Source organism: Trichomonas vaginalis, chromosome IV (assembly GCF_026262505.1).
Source record: "Trichomonas vaginalis G3 chromosome IV, whole genome shotgun sequence".
Lineage (NCBI taxonomy): Eukaryota > Parabasalia > Trichomonadida > Trichomonadidae > Trichomonas > Trichomonas vaginalis.
Window position 1 is genome coordinate 21,651,752 of NC_067206.1, and position 15,680 is coordinate 21,667,431.

The window sequence follows — 15,680 nt, forward strand, 5'->3', positions numbered from 1 at the left end:
TATACTGGTGACAGAGACGGTCCAGATGAATTGAAAGCAAAGAAGTTTACAAAACCAATAGCACTTTTCACGGAAGATGCTCTTTTGAAAATTCGTTCGATGAAACCTGCTGGGGCTCCTCAGATTGGTATAACGACAGCTTCCATCGAGCAGATTTTGGCAGCAGGTCAGTAAGTTGTTCTTGAACTGACTTCTCTCCGTCAAATATTGACAGTACGCCAGTTTTGACATAGTATTGTATTATAAACTTACCTTTAGAAATATCGGTCAGTTTTGTTGTTATATTTTTGTCTGCTTCAAGAACTTTCACCATCTCGGTTATACCAACTTTCTTTGCTTTATGAAAATATTTTGGTTCAGCAAAGACTGCTATTCTATAACATTTTCCATTGTTTGTGTAAAGAACTACTCTGTCAATGAACTTGTATTGTTTGTGTGTGTAAACTTTGTTTTGCTTCAATTCGAAGAGATACTCAAATACGTCCATCTTTTTATTCTAAGTAAAATGTCATTTCCGAAAAATAGAAGCGTAAGTGTTTCAAAAGGTTTAATGGCGATGGCAGATGTGAAGTTAAATTCACCAACTCAAACAAACAGTCAAAGTGTTGTTGTCAATGTCAAAGACAGAGATGTTGAAGTGGGGAAACCATACGAAGACGAAGATGGTATAACAATAGTTCCTGTAAAAGAACAACCAACATACCTGAAGTTAGCAGAGACTTAAGTTCTGTTGCAGATATTCGAAACGACTACCAACAACTTAAAGACAAACTTAAAACTCAGGAGAAGATTTGTCAGGCTTTAGGTCTAATGTTAAACTTGGTCGAACACAACCCTGTAAAAGTGAACTCATATGTCATCGCACCTCATGAAATTTTGAAAGAACTATTGAAACTTTTGACAGAGGCAGACGATATAAACATCAAAGAAATAGAACCCGACATTGCTTGCTGTGGTGTTTCATATAATGTCATTGACAAGATATACGTTATGAAAGGAGGTGAAACGTTGAACTTAAAATATAGTTTCCCAGACGTCATAAAAATATTTGACGACCACAACATTTCATTAAAATTTACTTGCTAAGTAAATGGCAGAAGACATAGTGGTTTATACTATTACGACTAAAAACCCTGAGTCATATAATTCTATAACAACAAACTTACAAAGTCCTCAAGGACGATATTGTAAACTGACCTTAAACACGATGACGACTAAAGCCTGTTTTGCTCTTTTGACACCAAGACTTTGTTGTTGTGAATGGTAAAAAATACTCCTTTGAAGATACTTACTCAGATATACCACCAACAGGTTTTGTTGACTTATTTAATACTTTAAGGACGGATGTAACATGTGCTGCAACTAGAGCAGGTTTCATTATGTTTGGATGTCCGACTGAGTTTAGTATAAACGATATGAGCTATAATACAAAACTTATATCTGGTTTTTACTACCAACAGTTTCCTATAACAGGAAAAGGTGTCATACAAGGAATGTCTGTTCCATTGACTTTAAGTACACCTATTTTATATATTGTTTCAAACTTAGGTTCAAAGTGCTATTCGAATGTCGACAGAAACTACTATGACCAAAAGATACTCATGCGTATAAACAACACTTTCTCTGCTGGTTTGCCTATTGTTCATTCGAATGCAGAGTTTTCAGCTTTAGTAAACTCAAACACTTTAGCAAACATAAACTTAACCTTAGTTGACGCAAACTTTGTTCCTGTAAAACTTTTTTTCCTATGTATTTGTCAATGACGGCAGAAAGTTTCGAATTGGAAGATGCAACTGGTGAAAGTATTGTACTACAAGAACAACTTCAACAACAAATAGCTCAAGAACAACAAATGCAACAAATGGAACAAATGCAACAACAAAGTCAAGAACAACAAATAGCTCAAGAATAAAAAAAATATTTTTTTTTTATTTTTATAAAAAAATGTACAGAATAGACGTTTCAGATTTTTATGACTTCCAAGCGTTCAGAAATATGTGTCCATTTAGAGACTATAACAAAGCAGTCGAGAATTTGAAACGTTTAGTCATTTATGTTGACTCTGCCCCAGAATGTTATGTCATGAAAGAATGGGATGTAGTCTTTAACAAACCAAGAGCGACAATAGTTTCAGAACAAGAATGTAAACAGAAACTTAAGAAAATAAAAGTCGTACAAGTTGGTATGAAGATGTTAGATGCTTGGGATATCTTATTGTCAAAGTTAGAAGATTTTTTCAGTTCGTGGTATAAAGTTCTATACACCTTCTCCAAACTTCTATTCTATCTTCACTGGATATAAATACGAACAAGTAGAATGGAAAGAAAATGTTATAGAAGCTTGGTTAGACCATGTCAAAGAAATTATATGCAAATGGAAACGAAAGAGTCTATGAGTATACATTCTTATGTTGGTTTGCAAACATCTTACAACATCCAAGTGCTAAAAATGAAACTGCTCTCATCATAATTGGAAAACAAGGAACAGGTAAGAACACTTTCTTTACAGATATCTTATGCAAACTGTTAGAAGGCTATTCGAACCCGAATATGACAAACTTAGAAAACATCTGCGGTAAATTTAACTCTTCAATAGAGAATATGAAACTTATAGTATGTAACGAACTTCAAAGTATAGATACAACAAAGGTTTTAAACTCAGATGCTTTGAAGAGTCTTATAACAGACAAAGTTGGAGTTGTTGAAAGAAAGTATAGAGACCAAAGAGTTTGTGAAAATGTTGCAAATTTCATCATGGTTTCAAACAACGCCGTTCCGATGAAGTTAGAAAGTTCTGACAGAAGATATGTAGTTGTCAGAACGTCAGAAGCTCATATGCAAGATACAGAATATTTTGACGACTTAGCAGAAACTTTGACACCTAACTTTTACAACCACTTGTTCTCATATTTCATGACATTAGATATTTCAAAGTTCAATCCAAGACAAATTCCACATACCGAAGAGAGACAAACATTGTTAGAAGCAAACAAGAGTGTATATGAACTGTTTATAGATGAGACTAACTTTGAGTGTTTAGATGAAAGGTCATTGTACGATTCGTATAAACAGTATTGTCAAGAGTATGGTTATATGACAGCGTCTAAACGAACATTCTTGGCAAATGTCAAAAATCTTTTAGATGTTCAGAATGGTGTATATACAAAGAAAAATTTTTCTGAGTAAATTTTAAAAAAAAATATTTTTTTATTTTATTTGAAATGTACGCTGAGTTTGTTGGAAAAGACCGTTGGGAAACTTGTTTGTTAGATGAGAAATATGAAATTCACTGTTGTGAGTCATTTGAAGTCAGAAACAAAAAGACAAAAAGAGTTTTAAGCGGATGGGAGGGAAATGACGGATATGCTATGATGAATCTGGGTGGAAAACACTATTTTAAACATGTTGTCATTGCAACTCATTTTATACCGAATCCTAACAATTTACCTTTTGTAGACCATATAAACCATATAAGAAACGACAATAGACTTGAAAACTTACGTTGGGTTACTCGTTCTGAAAACAATAAGAACAAAAGCAAATTTAGAGATATTGTATTCGAATTTGTCGACGAACTAGAAGATGAAGCAATTGAAATTACAGACTATGGCAAGCATACGTTTGAGTTTTACTACTATAGCGAAGAACAGGACTCTTTCTACTTTTATACCGGCGTAAACTATAGAAAATTACTAGTATGTTTTACTAAGGAAGGCTATGCTTATGTAAACACTAGAGATACAGATGGAAAACACGTTCGAATACTTCTTAACAAATTCAAGAAGCTATATGGCATACCATTTTAAAACGTTTTTTTAAAAAAAAAATATTTTTTTATCCGATAGAAAAGATGACGAAATTCATCTCAGTAAACAAATATATGTCCGGACTTAAAGAAGAACTAGACCCATTCACATATTTGAATGTTTACTTCTACCATTTTGAAAAGTCTTCATTTGACAAAGTTTGGAACATCGAACCAGTTAAGTTTGCTATTGTGACTAAAAATGGTGCGAAATTTGAAGACTTAGACATAGAAGGTTTGTTAACAGTCAAAGAAAGTTTTGACAGAAGGTTTTCAAACCTTAAAGAAGGCAAAGCATACAAACTTGTTATACCTTATGAACCAAAGAAAGCAGACGACTATGAATATTATGAGTCTAAGATAGTTGAAGTTCAAGGTAAATTGGGTAAAAAGATTTTAGAGTCTAAGCCAGTGTTTGCTCCTAAAGAGGAAGAGAACATTGACATTGACCCAGAAATGTTCTAAAAATAAAATTTTATTTTTACATGTCAAATTTCTTTTTCTCTGGCTCTGGTTCTTTCTTCTCTTCTTCTACTTTCTTTTCTTTCTTTTCTCTCTTCTTCTTCTCTGGTGGAGTTATGTCAAACTTCTCAGAACCATATTTTTGTAAAAGTTCTTTGTCCTTTAATAGCTCTTCTATTCTGTTTTCTATTTCATTTTCAAGAACAGCGCATGTGTCTTCTTTGCATTCTAAGAAGTTTTGTTGGACTTCATCTCTCCAAGAGGCGTCATCTCTGTCAACAAGTCTGTCATTGACAAATTTTAAGACTTCTCTGCTTAAGGTTTTATGGTTCTTGTCATATTCCCAGAAACAGAACTTTAGAACAAATTCACCTTTCTTGTTTACACTATGTAAGATTTTATGGTCGACAGATGTTTTGCTGTCGAAAAGCTTGTCTCGAATATAGATAGCGAAATCGCTAGACATTTCCTAAAAGATAAAAATTTTAATTTTTCTAAAAATATGTTAGAAAAAAAGTTTGCTGACATTGACAAGAAATTTGAGAATGTTTTAAACAAGAACAAGAGGAAGTTGGAAAATGCTCAGATAAAACCCATACATGACAAGTTCCTATTTGCTCAGAATGGTATAACAGGTCTAATTGCACCGCCTGGGTCGGGTAAGACTTTCACTTATCTTAAAATGGCTGCACAACAACAAGAACTAGATGAGAAGAACCCATTCTATGAGTTAGTAGTCATTTGTAGTACTTCTGGTCAATTTGACCAAACCGTAAATTCGTTCAAAGATATTATAAAAAAGTCTAAGTTAGTATGTATAAAAGACTCTGAGTTGTTAGATTGGATAAAGAAGTACCAAAGAAGAGTTTTGAAGTACAATGCTATAAATGAGTATGTCAATTCTAAGTTTAAAGACCCAAATGAGGAAATGCAGAGAATATTAGAGAAGAAACACTTCAGAAACAAACAGAAAGAGATAGAATACATTTCGAAGAAATTGCAATCTTACGATTGGAAGACTTACCCTCATAGATGTCTTCTTATCTTAGATGACTTTGCTTCTCATCCTTTGTTAAAGAACAGAGAACAAGACATGTGTCGAATTCTTAAGAAGCTCAGACACTTTAACATTTCAGTTGTCATTTGTGTACAGACAGCAAAGAGTTTAAGTAAGGATGTAAAGAGAATACTTACTGACATTGTACTTTTCCCCGGATTGTCCGAAGACGATTTCATGGAACTTATGAAAGAGTCCATGGCAGGTAAGTTTGACAGACATGAACTATGGGAGAAGTACAAAGTCATACAAGACCCTCATACTTCTTTCAGAATTCACATCTACGCGAACAAAGTTCAAATTGTAAAAAGTCAAGCGTAAAAATGTAAGTGTTTGAGTCTTAGTCTGTTGTGGTGCTGGGGCTGTCGGTTCTTCTGGCTTTGGAATGGACTCGGTTGGTGGTACGTCAGCCATCCGTTTGTGTCCTGTCGGAAGGAAGGACTTTTCCTGTCGGAAGGAAGGACTTTTCCTGTCGGAAAGAAAAACTTTTCCTGTCGGAAAGAAAAACTTTTCCTGTCGGAAAGAAAAATTTTTCCTGAAGGAAAGAAAAAATTTTCCTGTCGGAAAGAAAAATTTTTCCTGTCGGAAAGAAAAATTTTTCCTGAAGGCCGGCCAAAAAGTTCTCAATTTTCGAAAATTTGAATGGTTTACGGACGGACAACAAGAAAAATTTTTCCTGTCGGAAAGAAAAATTTTTCCTGTCGGAAAGAAAAATTTTTCCTGTCGGAAAGAAAAACTTTTCCTGTCGGAAAGAAAAACTTTTCCTGTCGGAAGGAAGAGTTCTTCCTGTCGGAAGGAAATTTTTTTCCTGTTGCAAGGAAAAACTTTTCCTGTTGGAAGGAAGGACTCGGAATGTCAGAAGGACTCGGACAAGACAATTTACCATCTAGAGCTACCTGAGCCATCTTTGGTGTCAAGCTTGAAAAATAAATGGTTCATTTACTCTTCCTCTTTGAAGTTATCGAAATACTCTGTTATCTTTTCCTTCAGTAGCGGCAAATCTTCTTTGAATGTAAGTATTGTACAACCTTTCATATCATAGTGTGTTTGAGGTAACGTATCTTGAACTATCTGTTTAACATCTTCATTCGGTGTCATTGAAATCGGTAAGTTTTCGCGATAGAACCAATTTCTGTTAGATTTGTAAATCTTAGCAAGGTCGTAAAAGCTTTTGTTGTTTCTTCTGACTAAATGCAACATAACCATATCTCTGTCTTCTTCATTTTCCATCTCTTCAGTGTAAATCATATACTTATAGTTCTTTTCCTTTCCTTTTGGTACCGAACGTGGTATTCTTTTCTGTATGTTTTTGTCTTTTGCTTCAAGCTTGTTCTCTAGCTCTTCACGTTCTTGTCTATGAAGTTCATCTAACATCATGAAAATATAACAAGCATAGCGAGGTGAAGCCCACATTGCAACAGCATTTACAAGAAGTCTATGTACATACCAACCTCTCAAACCATTTGGCAAATTTTGACGATTTTCGTACGGAATCTCGACCCGCGGTTTTCTACCGGTCGCAAACATATGAGGAAATTCTTCTAAAAGTTCTTTTGTCTGTTGGTTTTCAAACCAATGACGTGCTTGCTTTGTAGAACGAAGAGCATTCAAAATACTTTGCATTTGGTACATGTCATCTTTGACCGAACGAATGAGACGTAACTGTTTGTTATACTGTATGTACTCGTATTCTTCATTTATATCTTCATGAACGATAGCAGTTGTTGTGTTCTCTGTTGTTGTCATATCTGTCTTTACATACAAAATAAAAAATAAAATAAAAATAAAACTAGCGTTATTTTCTATCTTGTATAAAAGACCAAAAATAAACGCTTTACATGTATTTTTCAGCAACTTCGTCAAATACTTTTATAGCTTTGTCGATCTCATCTACTTCAAACGTTTCTTTACCTCTCGTGGGAGCACCATACATTTTCTCAAACTTTTCAAGTAGTTCTGTTTCAGCAGCTCTCATATCGTTAACGAACACAACCTTAACTCTATTGACTGTAGAGTCATATCTACTACTTATATTAAATGTTCTTCCTATCTTATATCTCTTTGTATTGAAGTCCTTCGGTTTCTGAACGATGTAAAGTAAGCCTCACTGCAACGTTCCGTATCGAATGAACCATATGTTATGAAATTATATCCAACAACTGGGTCAATCCAGAACAAAACTACTGGTATAAGACTTTTGTCGATGAGATATGCTCTTGTTCCATAGAATCTTACCGATATCATCAGCTCAGGATTTCTTGTCAAAATTTTCTGAGTAGAAGCATTTCTAACCCAGTCGCTTGCTCTCTTTCCAGATGGAGATATAATGTCTGACAAAGAATATTTTTTGTATTTCTTTGAGTATCTTACGTTTAAATCACCAATTCTAACTATTTTGGTCTCATTGTCTATCTTTTTAACTGTTTCAAACTCAGTGCTTGTCATTTCCTGTTCTTACATACAAAATAAAAAAAAATATTTTAAAAAAACTAGCGTTAATTTTATTTTTTCTATCTTGTATAAAAGATATGATTTCATAGAGTTTTTTTACGATTTTCATAGAGTTTTAGGCAACCCCTGTAAAAGTCGGGGTAGCAAACATATGAGGAAATTCATGAAATTTGGTCATTTTTTTCAGCAAAAATATATTTTAGATCTAACCAGGTCCCTCGGTCCCTCGGTCAACTAACATCTTTTTGAAAATGGTGACAACATGACATTTTGACAACAACACAGGAAATAGACTTCTTCGTATATGTTTTGTTGAGACTTCAGGGATTTTTTTTACGAAGAGTAAAAGTTCACTTCGTCACTCATAACAGTTATATAATGAAATTTGGTCATTTTTACTCAGCAAAAATATATTTTAGGTGAAGAGGTGAGATCTCACCTGTTTTCTCACCTCTTTTCTCACCTCTTTTTCACAAGCGTCTTACATGAATTGTACGATGTATATTTGAAATTCTAAACAGTTTTGTAGCTTCTATTTCTTCTGTCAGTATGTCAAAAGTTTTAACAATGCCGAAGGTTTCTTTATATTTCTTCTTGATCAGATAGAAGGAAATCGTCAGCTGTTGGATAGTTTTTGTTTAGAAATGTCAACATGTCCATTTTATCTTCTGCTGGTTTTCTACTTCTTTCTTTAAGTCAGCATAGTCGTTTCGCATACGTTCTATCTCTTTGACAGAGTAGTTTATATTTCTCATTGCTGCTTTACATTTTGAACATTGTGGTTCATTTTAGCATTGTACATTGAAATAAAACCAGCTAACAACTAAGGCGTCAATGGTTTTCTTTAACTCAAAGGTTGCTGGTTTATCTGTTCGTTCCATACTTTACCTCTTTTATCTTTATCTCTTATCTGCCATACACATTTTGCAACTAACGAAACAAAGTTGTCGTAGGTCTTAAATTCTTCAGATTTGTATATGTCAGAGATGTTCTTATATAACATATCGCAATCTTTGTCCATGACTTTGTGGTTGCAATGAAATCCAAGAAACTCATAGTTTACCTTACGTATGAACTTCTTGGTTTCTACTGAGTCAGTTGTTTGACTTCTATTTCATCGAATTCTGAATAGTGAGCTTTTGTTGTGTTGTATTTCAGGAAGTTTAGGTAGATGGTCATATAATATCCTGCATTTCATAAAGATATTCTTCATTTGTTTCATCTTTCGCACTACAGTCTAAATCTCCTTGGAGAAGTTCTTGCTTTATCTTCTGGATTTCTGTTTCGAAAGTATATGAAGAAGGAATGAAGCTTTTCATCTCTACGAACATAGATGTTGGGTTCATGACTAACGAGTTTGGTGCTGTTGTTGCTAACATGTTCTTACAATAAAAATAAAAAATATTTTTTTTAAAAAACTAACTTTTTTTATTTCGGGAAAATTCAAGAGTTTTGGTTGAAAAAACAGGTGGAGCCAAAAATGGCTCGACCTCAAAACAAGCATTTTGTGAAGAATATACCAATCGCCGGAATTCCGGCTATTGCTTTTTATACAAAACATATACGATGAAAGTCTTGACAAAACAAGCATTTTGTGAAGAATATACCAATCGCCGGAATTCCGGCTATTGCTTTTTATACAAAACATATACGATGAAAGTCTTGACAAAACAAGCATTTTGTGAAGAATATACCAATCGCCGGAATTCCGGCTATTGCTTTTTATACAAAACATATACGATGAAGTCTTGACAAAACAAGCATTTTGTGAAGAATATACCAATCGCCGGAATTCCGGCTATTGCTTTTTATACAAAACATATACGATGAAAGTCTTGACAAAACAAGCATTTTGTGAAGAATATACCAATCGCCGGAATTCCGGCTATTGCTTTTTATACAAAACATTGACGATGAAGTCTTGACAAAACAAGCATTTTGTGAAGAATATACCAATCGCCGGAATTCCGGCTATTGCTTTTTATACAAAACATTGACGATGAAGTCTCAACAAAACATTGACGAAGAAATCTATCTCCTGTGTTGTTGTCTAAATGTCATGTTGTCACACTTTTCAGAGAAGTTAAAATGACCGAGTGACCGAGTGACCTGGTGACCTGGTGACACCTAAAACCCATCTACCCTAAAATATATTTTTGCCGAATTCAATAAAAAAATGGTTCATTTACTCACAATATTTTTGTACAAAAGGACCCCAACCTTTTAACCTCTCTTCTGCAGCTTCTAATGAAACTTTAGCGAGTTCATATTCTCTAAATTCTCTCTTTAAATCTTCTTGTTCCCATTGGTCTAGTTCGTATGGAGAATCTCTATAACCAGAACATATCTCACGTTCATGTTCTATTTGTTTTTCATGCATTTTTCTAACTTCTCTTCGAACAAAGGTTTTGCATTCTCTGCTGTATCTTCAAGTTCTTCTTCATCTAATTTCTCATGAACTTTCTTGTCTATGGAGTCCATAATTTTTCCAACTGTTATACAATATTTTGGAGAAGCCCACATTGCTATATAGTTTAGAAGTCTTGGGTCTACATACGTTCCTCTAACCTGTTTGATTTCATCAGGAATTCCTGTACGCATTTTTATAAAAAGCAATCGCCGGAATTCCGGCGATTGGTATATTCTTCACAAAATGCCTTATAATATCTTCCCAGGACTTATTTTCCAACAACTTTCTAAAGTCTTTCCTAAACTGCTGACACATCTTTGTTACATTTATATAACCATCCTTGTCTCTACGTAAGACTTCAATACCGTTGTAAGTGCCTTTTGTGAATGTTTCGCCATTAGATTTGTTCGTGAACGTTTTTGCTTCGACTGTCATACTGTTCTTACAATAAAAATAAAAAAATATTTTTTGGCTTAACCGTCGGACATTCGTTTGTGGCTTAACCGTCGGACCACAACGATAAAAATCTCATTTTAACTCACTTTTTTTCTATCTTAAGGAAATTCATGAAAATTCAAGAGGGTGAAAAAAGAGGTGAGAAAAGAGGTGAGATCTCACCACTTCACCTAAAATATATTTTTCAGTACTTTTTCAGCACAAAATTCATGAAAATTCAAGAGGGTGAAAAAACAGGTGAGAAAACAGGTGAGATCTCACCACTTCACCTAAAATATATTTTCAATACTTTTTCAGCACTTTTCCGTAGTTGTATATGAAAGACAATTCGAGATAAAAGTCATAGTACAATGGAATAATATGCTGCACACCGTTTGTTGTGAACCAGACTTGAAAGTCAGAGAAACTGTTACTAGGTGGTTCGTAGAATTTAGAAGCAAAGTCATAAAAGTCCTTACCGATACACAGAAAACTGTTGTTGCTTGAACTGAAACTTGCATGACACATGACATTTTGAGGATCGAACACGTTTCTATAAACTGTCAAATCTGTTGGTGGAAGTATAAATTTAAAAGGACCGTCAGGTGGCAATGGTTCGTTCTGGTTTAGTAACCGAAGAAATTGTGCCCAAGAACGTCTGTCTACTCCCCAATATAAAAACTCTGTATCTCTTGGAGGGTTAATTTCAATCCTTTGAAATGAAACTGTGGAGTTCATCTTGTCGTATTCTAGTTTTAGATAGTATGTTCCATTTAGTAAAGAGTGGTATTTTTCTTGAAATTCCCAGTAGTATTTGTTTATTTGAGTTTGAAAGTCATTTAGAGTTTTTTCAAGACTTTCGTCTGAACGAATAGTAAAGATCTTCATTTCGTCAAATTTTTCTATTAGACCATCAGAACCTTTATACTGACCATGAAAATATACCGCGAACATAAAAGCGTTAGTTCTATTTGAAAACAAAACTCTTCTAAATCCTATTGCCTTTGCATCTGAAGGACTTTGAAGCCAGCGAATTGGATAGTCAAACCTGTAAGCTCCGGATGAAATTTCTTCATCTGAAATAGTCCTACCAGCGTTTGTAAAGATATAGTCTAACGGTTTTGTATCTGCTACTTTTGTTCTTTGTTTTTCAACCTGAAGCATTTTATATATGTAAAAATATACTGTTTTAAAAATGTTTTAAAATGGTATGCAATGTTTTATTTCATGCAATGTTTAACTATTTCACCATCTTCTTTAACACCCCAATATTTCCTTTTCGATATTACATGAACTTCGGAAAATACCTTGTCTAGCTTAAAACAGCCCATTTTCTCACCGACTAAACCCATTTCAATGAGTTTGTTATAGCCTTCTTCGTTCGTCATGAGTGCATCGATGTTCTCATAGTATACCACAATTTTGGATTTAACTTCGGAGAAGAATTTGTTGTAGTTGTCAAGGACTGCCTTTGCGAACTGAGGATAGGACCAATGTTCGACAATAGGTTTTACTGTGGTTACTAAGCCACATTGACCTTGAGTAAATTCGTACTTCAAAACAAAAGGAGAAAACCTTTCAACAAAGTTGTCGACCTTCTCATAGTGTTTACTCTTCATCTTTTGAGGTTTCTTAATGGAATACCCCCATGTCGAATTCATAAGCAATTTGATTGTCATTGCAAGTTTGGGGTTTGAAGCTTTCCTAATATCATAGAGTTGTTGTATGACTTTTCCAACTGTATAGTTCCTTCCCGGGAAGTCACCGTCTTCGTTTGGAATTCCAGTCGGGATATATTGGACGAACCTCATGTACGCAGCGTTAAGGTCGACATAGTATATTTTTTCATATGAGTCGAACTTGTCGCATCCAATCGGCCCGGTTTGTGGAAATTCAAGTGAGTCTCTTATCTTCTGAGAAACTTCGCCTGCTATCTCATAAACATCGTCAAAGCAACCTGTTTCATATAAAACCTTCTGACCTAACTCTGATGCTCTCCAATACAATTTGACGTCAATTGGATGTCTCAATGGAAGTTTGTTTATAGCATCTTGAAGTTCTTGCAACCTCATTGGAAGTTCTTCTGGTTCAGGTTGGTATCCGAACAATCCAACTCCTTGTGGAACTGTGTACTTCTTTTGTGCTAGAACTTTGTCTGGAACAACTTTTGGTCTTGCTAACAATGAAAAGTTTGTTTCGTCTTTTGGTACAAAAGTTTCTGTCAGCTTGTCATCTGGAATCGGTTCCAACAAACCTTTCTCGAAAAGAATGTTAACAGCTCTGACAATGTTGCACTTGCCTTTTCCGAACAATGGGTTTGTAAGACTTTCGTTCAACATGAAGTGGTTGTGGACAATTACAATCTTCAACCATGGTAAGTCTTTGTCAACAACATAGTCGTCGTGTGAAGAACCTTTAGCTGTAGGTATGTTGACGCGGATATTGACATTTGCCAACGGTGCAACTTTTGCCAATTGACCTCTGAGCATGTACCTTGTCTTCACACATGACTCAAGATACTTCATTTTCTCATCTGTAACAAGACCAGAGTTCCTGAGACATGTAAGAATACAAGGTTCATTGACAATTTTTTCAATTGAATTGTAAATTCCATACCTGGTTAAGTCAATGTCAGACTTGTTTATGAACGGGAAATACCCAGCATGTTGTCTGACTGCTTGAGGGTTGGGTTGGTACCATTCGAACTTCACGCTTGCAATCCCTTCAATCGCATTCAAAATGTCTGAGTCGGAGTCAACCATTTGTTCTCTCTTTGTAGTCTTGAAAGCGTCAAGAAGTTGTGCGGCTGTTTGTTCATTGCCATGCGCATAGTAAATGTGACCATCTAAATCTGTTACGGTTAGTCTGAGATTGTATCCTTTCTTATTTCCGTCTTGTATGGCAGCAAGTACTCCCATGAAGCCTTCTTTGTTCTTTCCTTCGTCAAAGTTAACTGTAAAGGTTCGACCAGATGTAATTTTACTTCTAACCTCGCGATACTTTTCATATGCATATCTTGTTCTTTCCATGGGAGCATGTGCGTCTTCACCCTTTCCTTTTTTCCTCCTCAAAGGATGCAATTGTTCGTTATGTTTCCAGTAGAATCTGGCAAAGCCGTCGTGTCCTTCAACTTGAGGTTCATTAACATTGAAAGCCATGTTCATAAGACGTTCTTCTTCTAACCTCTCAAGTCTGTTTGGATAATTTGTGCGTGCTGTTTCCAAGTCCATTTCATAGGTCAGACCAGCCAGTTTGTCATAGACTTTTATGGGTCTTCCCTTCCTATATTTAAACTTCTTTGAAACTCTCCAACCATATCTTTCTAACTCTGCTTTTATTCTAGCAGACCTTCTATCCATTCTATACGGGGGCATTTTTATAAAAATAAAAAAATGTTTTTTCTTTACTTTACATAACCACCGGCTGCCATAAGTCTTTGACGCCAACCCATACCAGCTAATGAAGGTTGGCTTGGTTTAGTCTGGAGACTAAACTTTGGTTTTGGTTTTTCTTCAGTTTTTGGCTCACCTTCTTCTATTGGTTTTTCGTCACTTTTCGGTTCATCTGACTTTACCTCACTTGCTGGAACAGTTGTGTCGTCAACATCTTCATAAATATCATATGCCATCTGTTTCTGTTTTCCTTTCAACTTTTTGTGTTTGTTGTAAAGTTTAGAATATTTCGACTCTAAGTCAATGAGATGTTCTATAATGAACTGTTGGTCAGTGAAGTAAACTTTTCCATCTGTTGTCTCGAAAGCTCCTTCAGACTTCAATATTTTATTTGTGAGAGTCTGTTTCTTTTTTGAGATACTTGCCGTTCCATTTTTATGAAAAGTGACTTTGTAGTTAGAGTTTGTATTTCCAGACCTGGCACTTTCTATTATTGAATTTTTCTCTTCATCTGTAAGTTCTTTGACAGGTTTTGACAATGGTTCTGAACTTTTTGTTTGTGGTGTCAAATCTACCGTTTCAACTTCTTCGGTCATTTCATCTCAGTAAAAAATTTTAGTTTGGTTTGTTTTCAACTGGTTGTTTAGGTTTTTTAAGTCGGTCTAAAACTTCCTGAGGTATAGGAAGAACTTGACAAACACGTGGTTGTGTAACTGCTGGAAGCCGACAAATCCATCTTGAGCCCATTTGTCTCAATGCTGTATTGTTCATTTCATCTCAGTAAAAAATTTTACATTCCCCACGTTTGAGGTGGTTGAGGTTGGTTGTTGTTTACCCACTGTTGTGCATGGTTATATCCTCTGTTAAAGAATCTTTCACCTTGGTCCATATAGTGCCCTGCTTGGTTATAGTAGTCATTTGCTTTGTTATAGTAGTTTCCTGCTTGTCTTCCTACATTGTCCATCCATCCTTGAACTTTTCCTCTTGTTTCAGGATTTGGAATAAGATTTGCTGCATCTCGTGCTACCTCCCAACCTTTCTGTACGGTTTGTATAATAGGTTGTGCTTTCTCTTTCAGTATACCTAATGTACTCAAAATCTTCCTTCCAATTCCAAATGCACCTCTGGCTATTGTTCCCACTGCGGGTAAAAATCTAGATGCGACTCCTGCTAATGCGCCAAATAAACCCATTTCTTATGGGTTAAAAATGACGAATTCAAACAAGGACCCGTATGTTTCTAAAGCAACAAAGAAAGCACTCATGGTAAAAATCTTTAGTTCAACACCAAATGCTTGGTTTATGGATATCTTGGAAAACATTCCGAGGTATAGAGAAGATGGACCACCATACTGGTTAATATTTGTTGGTCAAAACACAAGATACTGTGAAGCCATACCATTATGGTCCAAAAATATTTTAGATGTGAAAACTGCTTTGACAATATTCGTTGACAAATACCATCCAACAAAACTGACATCTGACTGTGAAAGTTCTTTCAAATCAGACGATATTAAAAACTATCTGCGTTCAAAAAATGTAAACCAATATTTCATTGTCGACCAAAACCATTCTGCTCTTGGTGTCATTGACAGTTGTATAAAAATCTTAAGAGACTTAAACCAACCACAAGGTGGTGAGGTAGATGAAATGTCATATGACGACAAGTA

At 35.1% G+C, this 15,680-nt stretch overlaps 12 protein-coding genes and 3 pseudogenes across 15 annotated transcripts, besides 1 other annotated feature; 5 read left to right on the forward strand and 10 right to left on the reverse strand.

Annotated features, from left to right (window-relative positions):
• Positions 1-15,680: part of a mobile genetic element that runs on past both edges of the window.
• TVAGG3_0142450 (uncharacterized protein) lies at positions 68-487 on the reverse strand (the record flags this gene model as incomplete). Its single annotated transcript, XM_051224326.1, has 1 exon — positions 68-487. One exon carries the CDS (start codon positions 485-487, stop codon positions 68-70), a length of 420 nt encoding a protein of 139 aa, XP_051109312.1.
• On the forward strand, positions 551-1,086 carry TVAGG3_0142460 (annotated as a pseudogene). Its single transcript has one exon. A coding segment is annotated over exon 1 (536 nt).
• On the forward strand, positions 1,760-1,912 carry TVAGG3_0142470 (uncharacterized protein; the record flags this gene model as incomplete). The annotated part of the gene is made up of 1 exon (XM_051224327.1): positions 1,760-1,912. The coding sequence occupies one exon, from the start codon at positions 1,760-1,762 to the stop codon at positions 1,910-1,912; it is 153 nt and encodes a 50-aa protein (XP_051109313.1).
• On the forward strand, positions 2,754-3,185 carry TVAGG3_0142480 (Poxvirus D5 protein-like family; the record flags this gene model as incomplete). The annotated part of the gene is made up of 1 exon (XM_051224328.1): positions 2,754-3,185. One exon carries the CDS (start codon positions 2,754-2,756, stop codon positions 3,183-3,185), a length of 432 nt encoding a protein of 143 aa, XP_051109314.1.
• On the forward strand, positions 3,221-3,805 carry TVAGG3_0142490 (His-Me finger endonucleases family; the record flags this gene model as incomplete). Its single annotated transcript, XM_051224329.1, has 1 exon — positions 3,221-3,805. The coding sequence occupies one exon, from the start codon at positions 3,221-3,223 to the stop codon at positions 3,803-3,805; it is 585 nt and encodes a 194-aa protein (XP_051109315.1).
• Positions 4,286-4,732, reverse strand: TVAGG3_0142500 (uncharacterized protein; the record flags this gene model as incomplete). The annotated part of the gene is made up of 1 exon (XM_051224330.1): positions 4,286-4,732. One exon carries the CDS (start codon positions 4,730-4,732, stop codon positions 4,286-4,288), a length of 447 nt encoding a protein of 148 aa, XP_051109316.1.
• Positions 5,195-5,644, forward strand: TVAGG3_0142510 (protein of unknown function, DUF4106 family; the record flags this gene model as incomplete). Its single annotated transcript, XM_051224331.1, has 1 exon — positions 5,195-5,644. The coding sequence occupies one exon, from the start codon at positions 5,195-5,197 to the stop codon at positions 5,642-5,644; it is 450 nt and encodes a 149-aa protein (XP_051109317.1).
• TVAGG3_0142520 (KilA, N-terminal/APSES-type HTH, DNA-binding family) lies at positions 6,294-7,069 on the reverse strand (the record flags this gene model as incomplete). The annotated part of the gene is made up of 1 exon (XM_051224332.1): positions 6,294-7,069. A coding segment is annotated over one exon (776 nt), but the record flags the coding sequence as incomplete, so codon positions are not given.
• On the reverse strand, positions 8,245-8,765 carry TVAGG3_0142530 (annotated as a pseudogene). The gene has a single exon. A coding segment is annotated over exon 1 (521 nt).
• TVAGG3_0142540 lies at positions 9,960-10,375 on the reverse strand (annotated as a pseudogene). The gene has a single exon. A coding segment is annotated over exon 1 (416 nt).
• TVAGG3_0142550 (uncharacterized protein) lies at positions 10,923-11,783 on the reverse strand (the record flags this gene model as incomplete). The annotated part of the gene is made up of 1 exon (XM_051224333.1): positions 10,923-11,783. The coding sequence occupies one exon, from the start codon at positions 11,781-11,783 to the stop codon at positions 10,923-10,925; it is 861 nt and encodes a 286-aa protein (XP_051109319.1).
• Positions 11,840-13,978, reverse strand: TVAGG3_0142560 (DNA/RNA polymerases family; the record flags this gene model as incomplete). The annotated part of the gene is made up of 1 exon (XM_051224334.1): positions 11,840-13,978. One exon carries the CDS (start codon positions 13,976-13,978, stop codon positions 11,840-11,842), a length of 2,139 nt encoding a protein of 712 aa, XP_051109320.1.
• TVAGG3_0142570 (phage tail repeat-like family) lies at positions 14,023-14,607 on the reverse strand (the record flags this gene model as incomplete). Its single annotated transcript, XM_051224335.1, has 1 exon — positions 14,023-14,607. The coding sequence occupies one exon, from the start codon at positions 14,605-14,607 to the stop codon at positions 14,023-14,025; it is 585 nt and encodes a 194-aa protein (XP_051109321.1).
• On the reverse strand, positions 14,627-14,782 carry TVAGG3_0142580 (uncharacterized protein; the record flags this gene model as incomplete). Its single annotated transcript, XM_051224336.1, has 1 exon — positions 14,627-14,782. The coding sequence occupies one exon, from the start codon at positions 14,780-14,782 to the stop codon at positions 14,627-14,629; it is 156 nt and encodes a 51-aa protein (XP_051109322.1).
• TVAGG3_0142590 (uncharacterized protein) lies at positions 14,802-15,203 on the reverse strand (the record flags this gene model as incomplete). The annotated part of the gene is made up of 1 exon (XM_051224337.1): positions 14,802-15,203. The coding sequence occupies one exon, from the start codon at positions 15,201-15,203 to the stop codon at positions 14,802-14,804; it is 402 nt and encodes a 133-aa protein (XP_051109323.1).